This window comes from Coturnix japonica, chromosome 37 (assembly GCF_054131305.1).
Source record: "Coturnix japonica strain WE chromosome 37, WE-NBRP24, whole genome shotgun sequence".
Classification (NCBI taxonomy): Eukaryota; Metazoa; Chordata; class Aves; order Galliformes; family Phasianidae; genus Coturnix; species Coturnix japonica.
In genome coordinates this window covers 913,483-932,785 of record NC_140699.1, presented here as the reverse complement: position 1 = coordinate 932,785, position 19,303 = coordinate 913,483, and the positions used below count along the sequence as shown (strand labels likewise).

Sequence of the window (19,303 nt, the reverse complement as noted above, 5' to 3'; positions counted from 1 at the left end):
CATCTCTTACATCCAGGAGGGCTGTGATCAGACCCACCTCTCACCTTCAGGCGCGCGCTTTCTGACACCTTGTCTGACTTCACTGTCACTGGGCCAGCATCCTCAGGCTTAACCTGCTTCACTGTCAGTGTGCAGCAGTTGCCAACGTTCTTGATGTCATTGTAATTGTTGGTGTAAAGGAGGTTGCCATTCAGAAACCATTCCACATCCTCGTCATCATGGGACAGCTCGCAGGAGAAGACAGCAGAGCTCTCTTCTTCAATTTCCACATCCTGCAGGTGCTTCCTTACTTCTACATCGTGGGCTGTAGGGAAACAAGGTGAACTGTTACCACTGTTACTATAAAGCATACTGGGATGTGGTAGAATGGCTGGACTAGATAATCTTTGTGTAATCTTCTCAGTGAAGTTTATACATTTGCAAAGTTAGCAGGAGAGAACGGCAGAAATCAACCTCAAGAAGAGAAATCTGAGGTGAAATAGGACATGGAAGAGGCCACCCTCCCTGCTCATACCTTCAGCTGTCAGCGTGGCCTCAGTCTCTGCAATTCCTGCCTTGCACTTGTACACACCAGCATCATCGGGCTTCAGCTTCAGAATCTGGAGCTCTGCTGAATGCTTATCCCTCTTGCTCTTGTACTTCTCAGAGGGCTCGATGGGTGTGTGGCCCTTGAACCATTTCACAACCTTTGGAGAAGGCCTGAAGTCACAGGACAGGATGACAGAATGACATTCCAAAGCTGTCTTGTCCTCCAACTTCCTGGTGATTTGTATATGGTAATCTGAAAAGCAGGGGTGGAAGAGAAGAAAGGATGAGGACAATTGGAAGAAGAGGAAAGTCTCTTGCATCTATTCCATTCCAATTAATTTCATGTTCACAATGGTTCTTTGAACAACTCTAAAGATAAAACAAATGATTGTCTATAGGGAAGGCCATTGATTACATTTCTATAAAGTAATACTGTATAGTATCTACCAAATGCAAGCTCCAGCTCTTGCTCTGTGCTTATTAAATTGCTCCCAGTTGAGGCTTTTATTCAAATAAGAGTGACTTGAAAATATAATAAGTACTTTAGGATGTGAATGGAGACTCTTACACTGGGGACAACAGGAGATAAAAAGCCTGCAAATTTCTTTCAGATAAAATCAATGACAAACTGCATCAAATTTAGGTGCTACCAAACTTAAACTTGTCTACTTCAGAAATACAATTAATTTCACCTGATTTGACTTCTTTGGTATAGCCAAGGACAAAACCTCAGCTCTGTAGATCTGAATAGTAAGCACATCACAACTATTCATACAGATCTTTTACTGAGACGCAGCTGTCTCATTTAGTGTCCAATGACTTTGAACTGGAAATGGAGCAGAACCTCCAGACACACACACAATATTTCAAAGACCCCAGTGAAGGAAGACTGGACATTAATTAATTCTTCATCTTCATGATGTAAACCAAGCCAGGATATGTTACCTCTAACAAGCAGATTGGCTGTGGATTTTGATTTGCCAATTGAGAACTGAATGGTGCCTGTCATATCAGTGGTGGTTTTCAGTATGGTCAGCTGGTGGATGGTGCCTTCTTGCTGCATAATCAATTTTCTGTCAGCCTGTAAGACTTCCCACGTAGATACCACCTGCGAGGTTTCACAGAAGGAATGGATACCTCGCATTCAAATTTGGCTTCTTCAGGCTCAGTCACATCCTCATCACACAGCTCCTTTACTAGATTAATGGATTGCTCTTTAAGAAGGATGGAACAAGAGAAAGCAGAGATTTAGAAGGAATGTAAAAAACCCTTACATTATCACCCTACTTACTCATGTCAGCATTACTGCACATGAACACTACACCTATCAGCTCAAAATGCCTTAAAACATCATTAAAAAATAATAGAAAGAAAGGAATGTTGTTAAGAAGTCAGACAATAAGACTGACAACCTGAAGAGAGCCCAGATCTTTTGATTCTTACTCCAACATCCAAATCAATCCATGACCTTCCCATCCCGATATCAAACTCCTCGCATTACGAAATGGAAAAGAGGTTCAATGAAACACGGACATTGATAATTACTTTGGTTAAATACAGCAACTTAGCTCTGAACAAGTTTTCTCCTAGTAAAGGTCTCTGTAGCTCAAACGTAATGACTCTACTTAAGAGAAATTCATTTTCCAGAATGTTCTTGCCCTTATAATTGTAACAGTGGCAAAGCTGGGGACTGAACTCTTGAGTAGTGTGCTAACTCAAATGTCTCCCTTTTCTTTATCGCACATAACATCATATATATACCCTAACATTGTATATATTAAAAAAAGAACCCTGTGCTCTTTTACAACAGACAGAAAAAATGAAGAAAAAGTCAAGCTATGTTTTTTATCCCTCAACGTTCAAACACAAATCTCAAGTCTAGAGGTAGAAAATCAACCTCCTAAGAAAATAATCTGTTTTACTTAGCAAAAGTAAATCCCAAAAGACAAGGTGGATACTTTGTGGGCAGAAAGGTAGGTAGGTAGGAGTTTTTATTTCTGTGAAAGGTCCTGGTGGTGTTTAACTTCTTAGACATTAAAGCAAAGGATGTTAGCTGGTTTATAATATAAGATAATTTAAGCAAAATCGTCATCAGAAGCATAATTACCTTTAACTGTAAGATGGGCATGAGATTCTGCCTTTTCTGCTACAGATTTGATTTCTGCTGCATCCTTGACTTGGACACGTGTGTAAGTCAGCGAGTAGGTCTTTCCTGAAGCAGAGAACCACAGAGTCACTAAGGCTGGAAAAGACCACTAAGCTCATCTAGTCCAACCGCCAACTCATCCCTACCAAACTGTGCTCTTGAGAGCAAACCCACAACTACACTTGGCTTCCTTGAGCAAAGAGCTCTGAGGCACATGGCCAGGCTGAGCATCATCCATCTGGTTTCACAGCAGCACTGCCTGTTCTCTCATGTCAATGAAACCACCCATTCCACCCCAACCACATCCCACCAAAGCTGCTTAGTGCTCCCAAAGCGAATGCTCACCAGTTGATTCCAACTTGAAGGTCATCTTCTGGCCAGCAGCCTCGCAGATGTATTCTCCAGCATCTTTCTTCTCCAGCTGCTCCACAACCAGATGCCGTGTTTTGCCCACAGATTCCATTCTGAACTTTCTGGAGGAGGCAAGCAGTCTTCCATCCTTGGATCATTTTACTTAGATTGGATCCTGTGCTACTTCACAGCTGAGGGAGGCACTTGCTGCCAGGGCAGCACGCACCTCTTTCTGCACCTTCTCCTGGTTTATAAACACAGGTTTTGGCTCTGAGGGAAGAAAAGAAAAAGTATTGACTGAGGGACTGAAATGAGACCATCTTGCAGGTTTGTATGTACAGGTTGGAACAGGTTTAGGTTACCACTTGTGCCCAAACTAATAGCCTTCACTAGAGAATATCAGCTCTTCTGTTGAAACTAAGTGTCAAATCTAGGCAAGAAAGAACCCAGGAACTGAAGGAACCAAGAGGGTCCTTGAACACCAGTCCCATGGTTGCAAGTCACTATGCAAACATATTGAACCCAAAAGAACATCTGTCCTGCAGGCAACCAAAACCTGAGTTCCTTTTACTTAAGACCCACTGTGAAACATCAAAACACATAAACATGTGATAGTCAAACCACTGGCTGCCTTTTCATGACCCAGAACAGTACTCCTGGCTTCCTGAACAGACTCCTCATGGCCTCTACCATTGCCACAACTGTGACTGTCAAAGGCACAAAGGAAATATGCTCACCAACGCAGTCCTTTGTTCTTTGTGTGTGATTTCCAGATATCTATTTTACTTTGAGCTCTGGGAATAGTCAGCTCTACCAGGTCTCTTACTGGGAGTAGCAGACTCACCTATCCAGATGCAGCCTCCAACATAAAGGCATAGTAAAAAGGCAGTGTACTACTAGGAGAAGTTCCTGCTTCTCCTGCCATGAAAGGCTGCACGCACAACATGCACTCCAGCCTCACTGCACATACTTAGCTTAGTCAAATGTTTCGGTGAACAGGAATTACAGTTTGGGACCTCAGGCACAGGAGAGATTTGAATAATATCTTGAATATTGCTTCCATTGTACATATATCAGTAATTATTATTCTGCAGACAGACTGAAACAGCACTTTGTGTGAGACTAAAACCAAATACTTTCTACAAACCCAGGCAATCAAGTCTAGGGAAAAAAACTCAGCACAGACTACTGCAACTGGATCACTGTATAATAGAAACTAGATTTTACTTTACTGTTCTCTGCTGTATTTCAGACAACACCTGTCTTACCTGTGACATGAATCTTGAAGGTGAGTTTCTGGCCAGCAGCCTCGCAGCTGTACTCCCCTGCATCTTTCTTCTCCACCTGGCTCAGCACCAGCCGACGCTGTTTGCCCTCTGACTCCACCTTGAACATCTTGCTCCAGGTGATCAGTTTCCCCTCCTTGTACCACTTCACCTCCGTCTTCTTCTGGGCCACCTCGCAGCTCAGCTTGGCATTTTGAGTCAGTACAGCCTTCCCCTCCTCTTGTACCTTGTCCTTGTTTGTAAACACGTCTTCTTTCTCTGCAGGGACATCACAACAGCCACACCGTTTTGCTGTAGTCTGCTGCAGAGCTTACTCCAGTTCCCCATTTTCACTATACTTGCCCTTCACAGGGAGCATCGTGATGCCTCATTATGACAGGAAAACACTTTTCCCTCTATTTTGCCTTGGGAAATGATAGGCATATCATTTCATATCATTTCATATCATATCATATAATTTCATATCATTTCACATCATATCACAAAGCTAAAGATTTTGCAGTCTGACAGCAGATTTGGACATGAGATTTAGAACACCTGCATGCACTGCTGAACCTCCTCCCTTCTCTTTTTTTCTTCTCGTGTCTCTCTACATTTCCAGTAAATCAGAAGGGAACAGCCCTCTAGAACAGGTTGCCCAAGGAGACTGTGGATGCTCCATCCCTGCAGGCATTCAAGGCCAGGCTGGATGTGGTTCTGGGCAGCCTGGGCTGCTGCTTGGCAACCCTGCACATAGGAAGAAGGGGGCTGGAACTGGATGAGCACCGTGGGCCTTTGCAACCCAGGCCATTTATGAGTCTGATTATTGGCATTTTCCACCTCATTGTGTCATTCAAATTTTGTAACCAGATCTCTTCAAACACCTCCCCTTTTCTCACTCCTTGCATGCCTGGTGTGCTCTTGCACTGTAACCCTGCAGACACCAGCTGACTACAAGAGCTGCACAAGTTACCCTCCTTGCCTATTGTTTGTTGCAGTAATTCATTCCTGGATGGAGAAGCACATGTAGAAAAGTGTTGCTATGACACTAGATGACAAAGAAAGTCCTATAGCCAAAATGTTTTGCACCAGAGAGGCTGTCAGTTGATCCTCCAAATGCAAGACACACAAAATGAACCGTTCCTTTCTCACTGGGATTCCAAACATTTTCTCACCTCTGACTTTCACTTGGAATGTTGCTTTGTCATCTTTTGTTTCACAGCTGTAGCTCCCTCGGTCTTTCAGGGTCACATTTTTGACCATGACCTTGCGGTGCGTCCCCTGGGAGATGATGGTTGTCTTCTGGTCCTGCTTCACCTCTGTTTGATCTTTCTCCATACGACAGCTCCGCTTGCAGCTGACACCTCACACACCAGCTCCAGGTCTTCAGAAGGACTGACTGATATTTCTGGAGTTGTTTTGGGCTTGTTGACAAAATTAATGGCTTCATCTGAAGAAAAAAAGAGAAAGTGGTTTACATCCTGACTCAGGCTTATTCAGCACAGCATGAAGATACAGTTAGAACTGACTGTAATGTCTCTGCTCATTACATTTGGGTGATCAAGTTTCACCTCTGGTGGTACTCACATACAAACGTCTGCTTGATTCTCCTGTGTAAGGAAAGAGTAAGTTCTATGCAGACAGTTGTTATTTCTTTTAATCAATTCTGTATTCTGCACACGTTCTTCTGAAGCTAAAATGAAGGCAGATAAGTAACGTGTTTGCAATGCATGAACAAACCTATTCAACACTTTGTCTCTAAGCTAACAAGCAGAGTTTGATGAGCACATCAGTATTTCATGCCCTTCATTCCATCCAGACAGAACCTGCCTGAGGAGCAAGCTGATGGCTGTCAGCTACAGGCAGACCTAGCTTAGCATTGCATTTCTTAGAGCAACAACTGTTGCTTTCAGTCACTGAATATACCAAGGCCAATTGCTATGCCAGGCACATTTATGGCATCAGTGAACAAGTAATGCATTAAAAATTGTAATAGACAGGAGCCATCTATTCTTTTAAAACTAGGTCACCAAAGAAGAACAGTCCCTCTAGAGTCAAGCTGTGAAGAACTAATAGCATCAATCAATATCACATAGATAGATTACTTCCCTGCCCTAAGACCATCTTGTGACCATTTGGTGCTCCTAATTAAGCCCTCTTAATGGCTTTTTTGTCTGAGCCATGTGACATTTTGTGATAGGAGTTACTGCTAGTGTTCCCTTCACCCTACACCAAAGTAGGAGGTATCCATTCTCAGGGAATCATGCAGGCTTCCTCTGTATTTGATGCTCAGAGACAGCCCCAGAACTTTTTAAATCTTAGCTTAGCTCTCATCCAATAATGTTCATCAAACAGTGCAACTTGTCCTTTGGGGATGCCTTTGTTCTGCATCAACCAGTTCCAACGGAGTCTTCTTGGCTTGTTTTAGAACAGTTTTTCAAAAGATAAAGCCAGGGTCTTTGAATTACAAAGTGAAATTGCAGAATGCATGATTCTCAACCAAACAGAACAGGAGGTGGGATGCAGGGTGAATACCTGAGCCAACACCACCTGCAAGCAATCCTTCAATATCTTAGGAATCTCTAGCCATCCCAAATCCAGTGTTGGGCTTGATCTATCATCTCTGCTGAGTTTTTAGCTAGCTGATGGTGAGTATCATGATGGTGATGGGTGAGCAGTCGGACTAGAGGGTCTTAATCAACCTTAAGGATCCTGTGATCAGAGGAACGTGAATGTGCTGTTAAAGATCACAAGAGCTGCACTGCAGCATGAGCATACACAGCGAAAGGTTTTCAGTAGAGCTTCGGTTCATAAATGAGGACTGGGTTATGGAAAATAGGCTCAAGAAATAAACCAGAAACCAGATCTTAACGCCAGGTTCTGTGAATGCAGCCAGCTGAATTTCACAGATATTGAATTTCAATGACAATTTCTTGTGTTATTTTACCCACCAGCTCCACCCTGAACAGGAACATGTCAGTGACAAGCATTACTCCTCCAGGCTTGACCTGACAGTGCTTTACTTGTACTATGAGCTAATGGCTGTGCTTACAGCACCTCAGGGAGACACCTCAGAGATCACAACGTCCTTCGGGTATAGCAGGAGACACTCAACTCTCCAAATGTGGAGTTTAATTTGTCAAAAGAGGAGACAGGATTCCCATGCTAAGAACTTAGGACCATTTCAGTCATAGGTTTAAAGATGATGTAAGTGCTGCGGCAATTAATGAACTAGAAGAATGAAGCCCAGATGTCAGGGCTCAAGTCGTGACTCCAGCCCCAGCTGCAGCTAAGGCTGTCTTGAATTCATCACAACACAGTTACATTATTTGCTCATACTGTGGATTTGCATAGGAACAACAGGAAGGTCAGAATTGCTTCAATAGAGCTATGCAATCTTTGTCCTAAATACTGGAAACCCACAGGGTTGGACAAATCAAATGAATTAAGTCTGAAGTGCTTTACATGGATTGTGATCCCATGTTTGCCTCACAAACTTACCTGAGACTTTCCAATCAAAAATCAGAGTGTCATCTCCAGTTTTGCAGATGTATGTTTCCTCGTCTTCTTTCGTTACAGGTGAAGCCAGAAGATTATGCAGTTTCCCTTTATCTTCCATTGTGAACTTGTTACTAGTCATGATTTCTTTGCCATTTTTGTACCACTTCACCAGGACATTGCAAACAAATTGAGCCTAAAAGATGGAGATATCATTCAGGACCGAAAAGAAAAAAAGAATTCCTTTATGGAAATTAATTGGAGCTCAAAAGTTAGATGATGAAACTGGCCCCTATTAACACACACTGGAATAATTGACTTCAAAGATTCAAAATCTCACCACTGTCTTAGCCAAAAGTTTAAGCCTAAGTCCACGGTCCTATTTTACTGCGGGTAATGGAGTTTGTTTTCCAACTTCTTGTTAACATATCATTTCAAAACAGCGCACACAGCTGAGTTGGGTCTGTTGAGACAGCGCAGTCAGAGCTGCTAAAATCAAGTCCGGATTTTGCATGCATTTGTTCTGCAGTTCCAAGAACACAGATGGATAATACAAATTCAACATCATTCTACAGAACGCCTGTCTTTTAGGAGCTCGAGAGCCAGCTGATGGACACTGGGATCACTGAGATCCTGTCAATACATTTAACTCCATCCTATCATACAGTCAAATTTCATTCATTTTTTCAGGAACTGTCTCTTATCATTGTAGTCCCCTCACCACTGCTGGATGTGAGCCCAGCCACACAAAAGCAGCTGCTGGTTTTCACTGCAGATACTGCAGGAAGGAGGAACAGCCTCCGGACTGGACCAGCTGAGCGTGGCCCTACCAAGATTTGCTCCAAAGGTCTTATTACCAGTAGTGCTTCCTGATGAAATACATGGGGGTCCTCCTTTGATTCCAACCCCAACCCACCCCACCATGCCCCCTGATAACATCCATCAGGGCCACATCTCCACAGTTCCTGAACACCTCCAGGGATCCCACCACCTCCCTGAGCAGCTTGTGCCGGTTAATTCTGGGGGCAGACCTGCCAGTATGAAATATTATGCTAACATGACAAAGAGAGAGAAGAAAAGCAAAATTAAGACTAGCTGACAAGCCTTGGCAGGAAGTTCTGCTCTCCATCAATTTAGTCCCTGTGACTCTTCACAGGTCTCTTCTATATTTTGGATCACTGCAACAAAAAGAGCTGTTGACATCATCTCTCATGGCCACCCTGAGAGAAGAGCAGGAAGGCTGGGATGCTCTTTTTCCTATCTTTCCCTTGACTTCCTCTATATCTTAGGGACGAATCACAGGACAGAACACAGAAATCAAATGGCTCTACAAAGCAGATTGGCCAGTTGAAGTCAAAACAGCCACTGAAAACACCCCACATGCTGTCTGACAACAGCTGGACTGTCGGGGAGTCAGGTGAATGCAGTCTGCTGGCCCTGGGCAGGAAGAGGACAGCCCAGACTGTCACATACCTTTCACTGAAAGCTGATAGAGCATTTTATCCCCCTCACAGATGCACTGACAACTTCCAGCATCATCCATTGAGATGCTGTGAATTTTCAGGGTGTGTTTCTTCCCCACAATGTGCAGTTCCTATTTTTCACTGGCCTTGAGCTCCTTCCCATCCTTCATCCACTCCACAGTAGCGCCTGTGTCTGAAAGCTCAGCCTGCAGTTTGGCTTCCTCACGCAGCCGAGCGGAGATCTTTTCTACATCTTTGCTCTTATTGGTAAATCTCACTGCAGCACCTGTCAGGAGCAAAGGCCTCATTATTTCAATTTAGATCAGGCTAACGTGGTCAATGTTTGCTGCAAGATCCCTAAAAAAGTATCACCTTCTGTTCCTGCACTCATCATTGTGTCAGTGCTGAGCAATTCAAGATATTTAATTTGGTCTTCTTGCCGGATTTACTAAGTAAAAATCAACCAAACATCTCCTTCTACTGATTAAGAATGCTCTAAACATGCTTCTGCAGAGGTTTCCACCCAATGACAAACAGGTCCTCCCATCATGAATCTTTGTTCTATTTTGTCATGCAAAGCTGATTGACAGAGATATTATTGGAATGATTGCTCCCCTACTTCTAAACTATTCCAGTGCAATCAAAAAGGCTGTCTGAACCTGGAGCTGAAAGTACTGCTCTATGGTGATGCAGTGGTAAACCTGCTGACTGAATGCACTGGCCAATAGCTGTGAACTGCAGACATTCATCAGCTGGCATGAAGCAATCTGGTTCAGATACCAAGCAGCTGGGTAGACTGGCTTACCCTACACTCAGTGCTATCATGTTTAGGGCAAAACCAGGACTCACGTCAGTCCATGGGATGCAATTTCAGGTATTTGGTACAGTCAGTGAATGCCTGCAGCCCCAGTTCTAATCATCAGATCAAAGCAACTATGCCTTGACTGTAAGAGGAAAGGAGAAGGATCAAAGCAAACACCTCTCACTCTCATCTTGCTGCTGACATCAACATTTTCGGCAACAAATTTCACTTCTGCTCCACCATCATTCTTGGTGATGTTCTTTATGATTAGGCTGTGAGTAGTTTGGGTTCTCTTGATGATGCAGGTCTCGCTTTCCTGTAAGACTTTACCACTGAGGTACCAAGTGCTGCAACACATTGTTGTAAGATCAGTAGTAAACATGGCATCCCCTCCAGGTACAGCTTCACCAGCTGTTAGGGGGGATTTCACAACCAGGACTGGTTCTGAGGAAGAACATGGAATGCTCTTTAGATGCAAGTCTGGTATCTCATTTAGAGATGGAAGATTAAATCATGGGTACATTTCTACTTCTCCCTTTGCATGAGTGCTAGAAGAAGCACTTCTGTGCTTAAGATCTGTTACAGAAAGTTCTGCCTCTTGCACATGTGAGATATCAAAAGATAAGGATATTCACGTCTCTGTCACAGAAACAGAACTTGTATCACTTTAGTGGTAGCTGGAGGTTGATAGGAGATAGGAGAACAAGGAATAAAGGAAAGCCTTTGGTGTGTTAATGCACTGCTATCCTTAAAGTCAAAGGAAACATCTTTAGGGAACCAACACAGCTGCTCAGCACACACTGACCCATTTCCATTGGGGTTTTTGTGCTTACCAAGGTGCACGCTCCCTGGGAATTCCAGATACAGGCTCTATCCATGTGCATTGACTGCAGACACTCGGAACTGATCATCAGCCTCTTCAGACAGATTGCTCACCGTGAACTCTGGGACGGGGACATGAGACTCGTGGCACCTCACCCACGTGAAGCCAGTTAGTTTCTTGCGTTCCACAATGTAGCCATCGATTGGAATGGGGGTTGCATCTTCGGAGGGGACCATGCCAGCGTCACTGACGTTTCTGTTTTATTTTTCACCACGGGGTCAGTTGGGGGCTGGGTGGGAGGTTTTCTGGGAGCTGAACAGAAATAAATTCAGAAATATTAGCATAATGTCATGTAGGCTGGAAAAGACCTTCAAGATCAGCAGACTCAACTTTCAGCATGACCTACTGAGTCCCACCATTAACTACTGTGCTACCTGAGGACATACATGACAAGCTTATTCCTGCAGGTATTTGCATAGTGAATATATTCACCCTCTGGTTGCTTTGGAACATTTTAGAGGTTAAAATCCCATCAGACTTTTTCACTGTGTGCAGCCACTGATACAGGCAGGAGGCTGGGAGTTACCTGATGGGCTCTAGTTACAGACTACTGACACAGTAAAGGATTGATTTCATTTCATTTTGGCCATCAAAAAGTTTGGAGTCTGGTTTAAGTCATCCATCTAGACTCCAATTATAATCATATGGAGAACAGCGCATTTAGGAGAACTCATCTTAATAAACCTGAATGAAATCACAGAATCATAGGATCACGGGAGGGCTTGGGTTGGAAGAAACCTTCAAGATCATCCAGTTCTAAACACCCTGCCATGGGCTGGCTGCCCACTAACCAGCTCAGGCTGCCCATCACCCATCCAACCTCGCCTTCAACACCAAGGACAGGCACCCACAGCTTCTCTGGGCAGCCTGAAATGGAAGCAATGAGCCACATGTTGAAGATACTCAAACATTCATGACTGTAGAGAGAGCCAAATACTCCATACATACTGCCTGCCTGGTCAATGGTATTAAAATGCCAACAACAGACTCATCCAGCTCATTGAAAATGGTGTGAACAAGGCGTACAGGATTCTTCCAGCAGCGAGTTAGATCTGCAAAGTGTAAAAATAGGAAATCTCAATGCAATGCAATTTTCCCTCATAACATAAATAGACACATAACTGTTTTGGGGTGCACTGTTACCAGCCTGTCAGTTGCTGTTGGTCAGTGCTAGATTCCAAAGGTCCCACTAACATAGCATGAAGCTGAAAGCTAGACGCTGGAATCAGATCTCCTGACCTTACCATCAGAAATCGAGATGTCATATTTTGCTCAGAGGTGCCTGCTTGTAGGAGGGACAGCTTCCGAGCTTTTTCTGCTCCAGGAACCAGCTCCAGCTTCAGGATTTAAACAGCAGTCAGAAATTAAACTGAGCTTTGTCACCTCCATCAAACAGAAGGAGTGTTTGGGTTCTACAGCTTTCCAAATCACTTAGAAACTGTCACAACAATCAGATGCCTACCTTTTCTTTTTGAACTTGTTAATACATAGAGCTTAATAGCATCAGAATGCCCCAAGCACTTCAGATAACACGACAGCTGTAAACCCTTCTTTAAGGATTCCTTTGTTTAACCACTGAGTAACTGTAATTCAGTGGTGCTGGTGGGAGAAGGGAAGTCCTAATCTTCCCAGATGGTGAATAGAGTTGATGTTCACATGCAGACTGGTGCTGCAGCACAGCCAGAAACCACTCATTTGGGAAACACAGCACCAAGAAAATAATGGGAATAGCTTCATAAAATCAGGCAGCTTCACCCAAATTTCATGTCAGGTCCATTATTCTTCCTATTTTCAGGAAGAAAGGTTTTCCCTTTTTCTTGTAGTTTTATTTTCTTTTCCTTTCATGCAAGCAGCTTTGTAGCTTAAAAAATTGTTTTCTAATCACCTCCTGGTGTGGACAAATCACACAGGTTTGACTCCATGTTTTACATAGTTAGCATTTTATATTTGTTCCAGTATGGAACTGTACAGCCATAGAATGGCCTGGGTTGAAAAGGATCTCAAAGATCATCCAGTTCCAACCCCCTGCTATGTGCAGGGTCGCCAACCACCAGACCAGGCTGCCCAGAGCCACAATCCAGCCTTTCCTCATAGGAGAGCTGCTCCAACCCTCTGATCATCACAGTGGCCCCTCCTCTGGACCCACCCCAACAGCACCACAACCTTATTGTCCACAGAAAGCATATAACCCTCATTCAATTGCCCTTCCACTCAGCTTAGAGCACTGCTAAAACCAGCATCTTCACCTTAGCTCATCACACTGCTGCAGTTCCTTTTACAAGGATTTCACTGGCAAAAATTAAATCAAAGCCATCACAAGGGATTTAGCACAGTTACGTGTTACTGGCTACGAGAGCTGTCAGCACAGTCACCTGTCAGGCTTTGCTGCTGTTCTCTTTATGTAGAGGCACAACAAGGTTCAGACACCTCACAGTGCAATTCTCACTTGGACTGTAAAGAAAAAGGAGGCTTGAAAAGCAGCGTGTGGAAAACAAAGAAACAAGAATTAGAACAACAGTGGGGCCATGGCACTTGTAGGAATTGTTCTGCCTTTAACAGCAGAGCTTTTCAAGAAGTATGAGGGCATTGCAAACCAGACCAGTTTGGACAGATTAACAACTGCAAGTAGTGGGTTCCAAAATTCCAGACATGAAATCAAAGATAGAAAAACTCTTCACATTTTCATCTCTCAATTTTTCGTACATTGTGCATTACAGTGCAAACAAGTCTTCACATACAACTTGGAAGCTAAAGACAAGTCTGACAAAACAGACTGCACAAAAATGATGGATAATTAACAGAGCAAATTGCTCTTTCAAAAACAGAGTTTATGTCTTCTGGTCATAACACTTCAGAAGCCTCAGAGGCTTCTTCTCCTTTGTATATTTTCATTAATCTTAGATTTTGTTTTCATTCAATGTGACCTCACTATGCAAATATTGTCTAAGACCATGAGTATCACATAAATGTGCAGATCTGAAGCTGCTCACTTAAGCTGCTCAAGGCATGATGCTTTCTTTTCCTCAGCTGATCATCTAGATTGTGCCTGTTGATTGTGCAACAACAGCCTGTTGGTCTCGATTACCTGTGAGAGGCTCTAACTTTGGCCAGGAAAAATCATTTGAGGACAAGTAATTCTCTTGGAATCAGTAAGGCAGTCTTCCCATTCTTTCTTACCAGCACCCATCTTACATGTTAATAAAGGCTTCTGGAAATCAGTTTGAAGATCAAGAAACAATTCAGTTCAAGCATATGCAATCACAGGATTTGTACGTCACCTGCAAAAGTCATTTTATTCTATCCACAATCTCATCCTACATGCAGTTCCTTAGAGGGTTCCTTAGGCACACCAACCCCATGCTCCTATTACAGACCCTTGCATAAGACAGGTGATATACCTACAAGATTATCTACAGCTTAGACTATGAAAACAGGGAGTCTAGCTAGAGAAAATTATCTACCTGTGCTTCTGAGCAATCTGTTAACCACTCTCATACAGTTCAGGCCAATCCAAACATGATGCAATGACATGTCAGCCACAGAAACAGCTTGATTTTAAGGAGTTTGTTTGGACAAGCCCCTGTTGCATACGGTGGTCAAACATGCATTACTTGGGGGCACATTGTATTTGATTTAACACATCCTCTTACCTCTGGCTTTGCACAGAGTCCAAAGTCTATCAGCTTCAAATTGTCAATCAGCAGATTTTCCCGGTGGATGAGAAAGCAGTCAGGAATGATTTCCACCCAAGTGCCCAAGGAAACATCTTTTCTCTTCTCTTATTTCCTGCTGTGGACAGTGGTTCCCAGTCTACTCAAAGCTCGCTCGCTCTCGCTGTCTCAGAGATCTTCACTGACTGCTGGCAAGTTCCCATCTTCCAATATCCCAGGTGGGAAATACTAGCTTGTATCTGTTGGAAAGGACCTGGGGACTAGGAGGACAAGTGGTGAGAGACCACAGGCTGAATGCAAGCCAGCAGTGTGCTCTGACAGAAAAGAAGTACAACAAGATCATCAGCTGCATTAAAAAGCAGCACAACCAGACCAGGACAAGTCATTCCTGCTTCAACACTCACTGGACCACATCTACAATACTGTATCTGGTTTTTGGCCAGGAAGGATAACAACCTGAAACAAACTCTGTGGATGACATCCAGCCTGTGCAGGGGGCTGAAGCTCCCACTCAGAGAAGAGAAGCTGGGGAGAAAGATGTTTGTTCAGGGTGCAGAGGAACCTCATGGCAGCTTCTCAATGCCTACGGGGTGGGGAGAGGGGGTGCGTATGAAGATTGACTGAGGCTCTGGCCAGCAGGTCACGATGGGATTGTGACAGGAAACAGTCATACACCTAAACAGCAGACTAGATAGAAGGAAATAGCTTTCCAAGCACTGAACATATTACCCAGAGAGAACATGCAGCCTCATCCCTCGCAGAAAGTGATGATGAGAGTGGGAAAAGCTCTTGAGAAACTTGGTCTCACGATTCCCAGAGCAGCAGGTTCAGGCAAAAATCTCTACAAGTCACCTCCACACCCAGTTCCTGTCCAAGCCCATAAATCCATCAGCTTCTCAGCTGGAAGCCAGTTGCTTCTAAAACATACAGACAATGATTCATTTTTCAGAGGGGAAAGGTTCCTTAGATAGAGGGATTTCATAAGATGCCTAGGAAAATGCTCGTGCTGTAATGATTTGCTTTACTGAGTGATACCAGCAGCTTACAAAATGCCAAGCTCTAACCTATTGGTGAGGAAATATTCAAGCCTTCCAGTACCTAACCTGTGCTTCAAGACTTCAGTGACAGAAAATCCATTGGATGGGGCCAGAGGAATGCATCTCACCCCATACCCTCTGTATAGCCACCATTTGTTTAAAGGATCACTCTTCCTTGAGGCACAAAACTAGAGCAGGTTACACAACAGACTGACACCACAAGGGCTTCTCTCTAGATACAAACTGCAGCAAAGAGCATCACAAAAATGTGAAACCAACACTCAGACCAGATCTGTGTCTCTGCTCCGCTCATTAGGAGCATCATGTTTTACTCCCCTTTCAGAGGAAGATACTTCTTCAAGGATAACAAAATCCAGCTCAGCTACAGAACACAGTACCACATAGCAATAAATATCTAACATTTCCTGTAGGGAAAGAATCCTAAGCACAAGTTATTGTCTGAGTTTCAGCTGGGACTGAATTATCTTCTTCAGTGTCTGATATAATACTACGTTTTCATTCTAGAGAAACAATGGAGATAGCGCAGTGATGCTTACAGTTGCTGCCAGGCAGCGTTGTACAGAGCCACAGTCAATCTCAGCTGAGAGCCCAAGGAAGTGAGAAGGAACAGAACTAGGACAGCTGACTTAAACTGGCCAAAGGATATTCCATACTATATGACATATTGTGGAAGGAGTTTTGAAGGGGGTATAACTTCATGTAAATCTCTTCCACTACTAGGAGGCTAACTGGACACTGATTGGTAGGTGGTGAGCAATTGCTTTTGCATTCATCATAACTATTATCCTTTTCTCTATCTCAGTACATAATTCTATCTCAACCCATGAGTTCTACTTTGTGTTACTTCTCCCCCCTTCAGTTCTCTCCTGCAGTCCACTGGAATGGAGTGGAGTACTGTAACTCTCTCTGCCAACAGAAAAATAAAAACACATTCATTATTATTTATGGAAGACTGACTGCAGTTCAGGCTCACTGGTTTGAGGTCTCTGGGCATAACCCTGACTGTGAACAGAAGCAATTGCTGAAACAGTCTGTCAAAAAAAGACTGGAGCTTCCTCTTCCAAAAGGCGGTCCTTAGAAACAATGCAATCAAACAGCTTCCCTGTAAGATAAGGTTATCTGAAAATGCATTTAGAGAGTATCAGAGAAAGATAAGTAAGAAAGACAGCACAGAAAGCAGAAACTATTTCTTACCTCTATGACTATAAATATTTCTTTGATGTCTCTCTTACGTGATCCAATGGGCAAACATGTTGATGACTTCAGTTCTTCATGGCATCAATTTCTGTTTTAGCATGAGGCAAGTCATCCTTAAGAGACCATAAAAGCAAGCGATGAAATCGCTAACTACTGTGACATACCAGGTACCACATCTGACTGCTGTGGAACAGAACAAGCACATATGGGACAGTACACAATTCAACATCAACTCAGCAATGACTGACATCACTCCCATAGAAATTCTGAAACAGAGCTGTGAAAAATGAAAAGTAAAACATTCAGCATTTTCATTGGCATTTTGGTAAAGTTGCTGTAATAATGTAACAATAATGTAATGTAATGTAATGATGTAATAACTTCCTCCATTTTAAAGCCAGAGAATTCTGCCCTCTGAACAACCAGCAACAAGATTTGTGGTGCTCTGTTAAACTTTTTCCAGCTCTACAGCATCTTTCAAAAGGCAATGGGACCAGTAGGCTGCATTCGTATGTACCATCCCACCTGCCCCCGTGTTCTTGAGAACTCCACAACTCCAACAGAAGATATTATCATATTTAAATGCCTTTTGGCTTACCCCTACAGTAACTTTCTCCATGATTTTTAGTGCAACTTTTTCACCAGTAAGAAGATGCCGCCCGAGTTTTACCTTGGCAAAACCACCTACAAATCAAAACACAGATGCTTAAAGTTGAGTGTGAATTCTTCTCTAATATAACATTACAATTTCCAACTGGTTTAAAAAACGAATTTCAAATTTATACAAATGAAACCTGACTTAGAGAACTGACAAGAGCTGTTAATCTATTCTCAGATTAATTCTAGAGTGGTGAGACAGACTGTTAGGCGTGCTGTTTCTGTACAAAGATGACACTTACCCGTTCCAACTGTTTCATGGAATTCCTAGTACTTGAGAATTTCCTCGTAGTCACTGACAGACATCCTGAAATGTGCAAGAACTGAAGATCCTCCAAGCACATGCAATGAGGAAGGGCCAGCAGTGTTCACATCCTACTTAGGACATATTCTTAGAGGCAGAAGGGACACTCGTGGCAGATCCAGCAATGCTCATCTTCTCACCAACGTGCATCCCCCTCTCACCCAGCAACAACAAAACACAGTGCATGAAGCTGGCTTCACTTAGGTTAACAATATGGAACATCCCTCAGGGCTTTGTGCCACAGAGCAGTAGCAGGGCTGGACTACAGCTTGAGGAAGCAGTGGAAGCCTTTCCCTGTATGGTTACAGTGTCCCTGCACGCACCCCACAGCCAGAGCGTTGCAAGCTGAGCTGTCTTGCTGTTTCTTGTACTCATCCCAATCTCTGCGAATGAAAACTCAGAATTCAGTCAAGGCGTTGATTGAGCATGAGCGTGCCTTTATTCAATAGGAAAAAGGAGGGGGTGTGAGGTCTGGAGGAAAGATGGGACTCATTCTCTGTTGTCTGACGAGAGTGTCTCAGAAGTCGTGCTGTTGCCCGGAGCCTGGGACTCTTGGCCTGATTCTACCTCCCCCTCCAAGATGTTTGGCTTCTCCTCTGTAATGCTGACCTGAGCCTGCATGGTTGTGCTGCTGTCGGGGCACTCGTGCTGTGCTTGGGCTGGGCTGTCCTCGAAAGGCACTCGGCTCAGGCTGGTGCCTGAGGAGTCTGGCAGGCTCAGGTCAGCAGCTTCAACAGGTATGGGATGAACGAGAGCTTCAACGATGATGGCATTCTTCTCTTTATAACTGATGTTATACGGAAGGCTTTCATCTGAACTGCAGCATCCTGTGCTTAGTAACAGTTCTTCATTGATGGAATCACAGGATGCTGCATCGTAACATGCCTGGCGTCTTGGAGATATACAAGGGCTCGGGTCACCTAGGAAGGAGTAGACGCACAGCAGTTAGTGTCAAAGTTTCACAAGATGAATCATGAAACAGGTTCTTGACATTTGGCTATGCAGTGATGGTGGGCAGAAGCAAATAGGCTTCTAGCAACAGTGTCACTGTCTTGAAAGTGATCCTCGTGCAGGTCCAGCTCTTGTGTTGACAAAAGACTCATTTGGGAAAGACAGGGATCAACTGAAGATGTCAGGCACAGGCTTGAATGCCAGAAGGATGTACAAGCCCACTGAAAGCATGAATTCTACCTGTGTTGCTGACAAGCAGTGTTTTGAAAGCTGGATTTGCATGCTTACCTGCCAGGACCAAGACTTCAGCTTCAGAGGGCTCCCTGGCACTGCTCTGCAGTTGGCGTTTGGCCACAGGGGATGGTTTGCCCAGGCAGAAGCAGGAACGCCAACTGCAAGCTGCTGACTCTGCCCTCTTACTGGGAGAACTCATTCTGCAGAGAAAACAGAGCATGCTGTCAGTCGTGGTGCAGGGTGAGGGAAGAGCTGCACCGAACCCTTGCCAATAGTTGCCTGTTCCTGGCAATGC

The 19,303-nt window shown here is 43.8% G+C and overlaps 1 protein-coding gene and 2 long non-coding RNA genes across 3 annotated transcripts; all 3 read right to left on the bottom strand.

Annotated features, from left to right (window-relative positions):
• Window positions 1-454: 454 nt before the first annotated feature.
• On the bottom strand, window positions 455-2,817 carry LOC146754843 (obscurin-like). The gene is made up of 4 exons (XM_085526476.1): window positions 2,636-2,817; window positions 1,474-1,742; window positions 515-781; window positions 455-468 (listed from the first exon to the last, which is right to left on the bottom strand). The coding sequence occupies exons 2-4, from the start codon at window positions 1,670-1,672 to the stop codon at window positions 455-457; spliced, it is 480 nt and encodes a 159-aa protein (XP_085382602.1). The 5' UTR covers window positions 1,673-1,742; window positions 2,636-2,817.
• A 2,397-nt stretch (window positions 2,818-5,214) lies between these two features.
• Window positions 5,215-9,411, bottom strand: LOC146754842 (uncharacterized). Its single transcript, XR_014938575.1, has 3 exons — window positions 9,262-9,411; window positions 7,792-7,984; window positions 5,215-5,740 (listed from the first exon to the last, which is right to left on the bottom strand). It is a non-coding gene; the product is annotated as an uncharacterized LOC146754842 (long non-coding RNA).
• Window positions 9,412-15,228: 5,817 nt separating this feature from the next.
• On the bottom strand, window positions 15,229-16,944 carry LOC146754841 (uncharacterized). Its single transcript, XR_014938566.1, has 2 exons — window positions 16,860-16,944; window positions 15,229-15,524 (listed from the first exon to the last, which is right to left on the bottom strand). It is a non-coding gene; the product is annotated as an uncharacterized LOC146754841 (long non-coding RNA).
• Window positions 16,945-19,303: the final 2,359 nt, after the last annotated feature.

Excerpts from the sequence above, each read along its gene's own strand:
- LOC146754843 (XM_085526476.1), bottom strand. The coding sequence starts at position 1,672 with ATGCGAGGTATCCATTCCTTCTGTGAAACCTCGCAGGTGGTATCTACG. Across the intron at positions 782-1,473 it reads AGCCAATCTGCTTGTTAGAG|ATTACCATATACAAATCACC; the intron begins GTAACATATCCT and ends CCTGCTTTTCAG.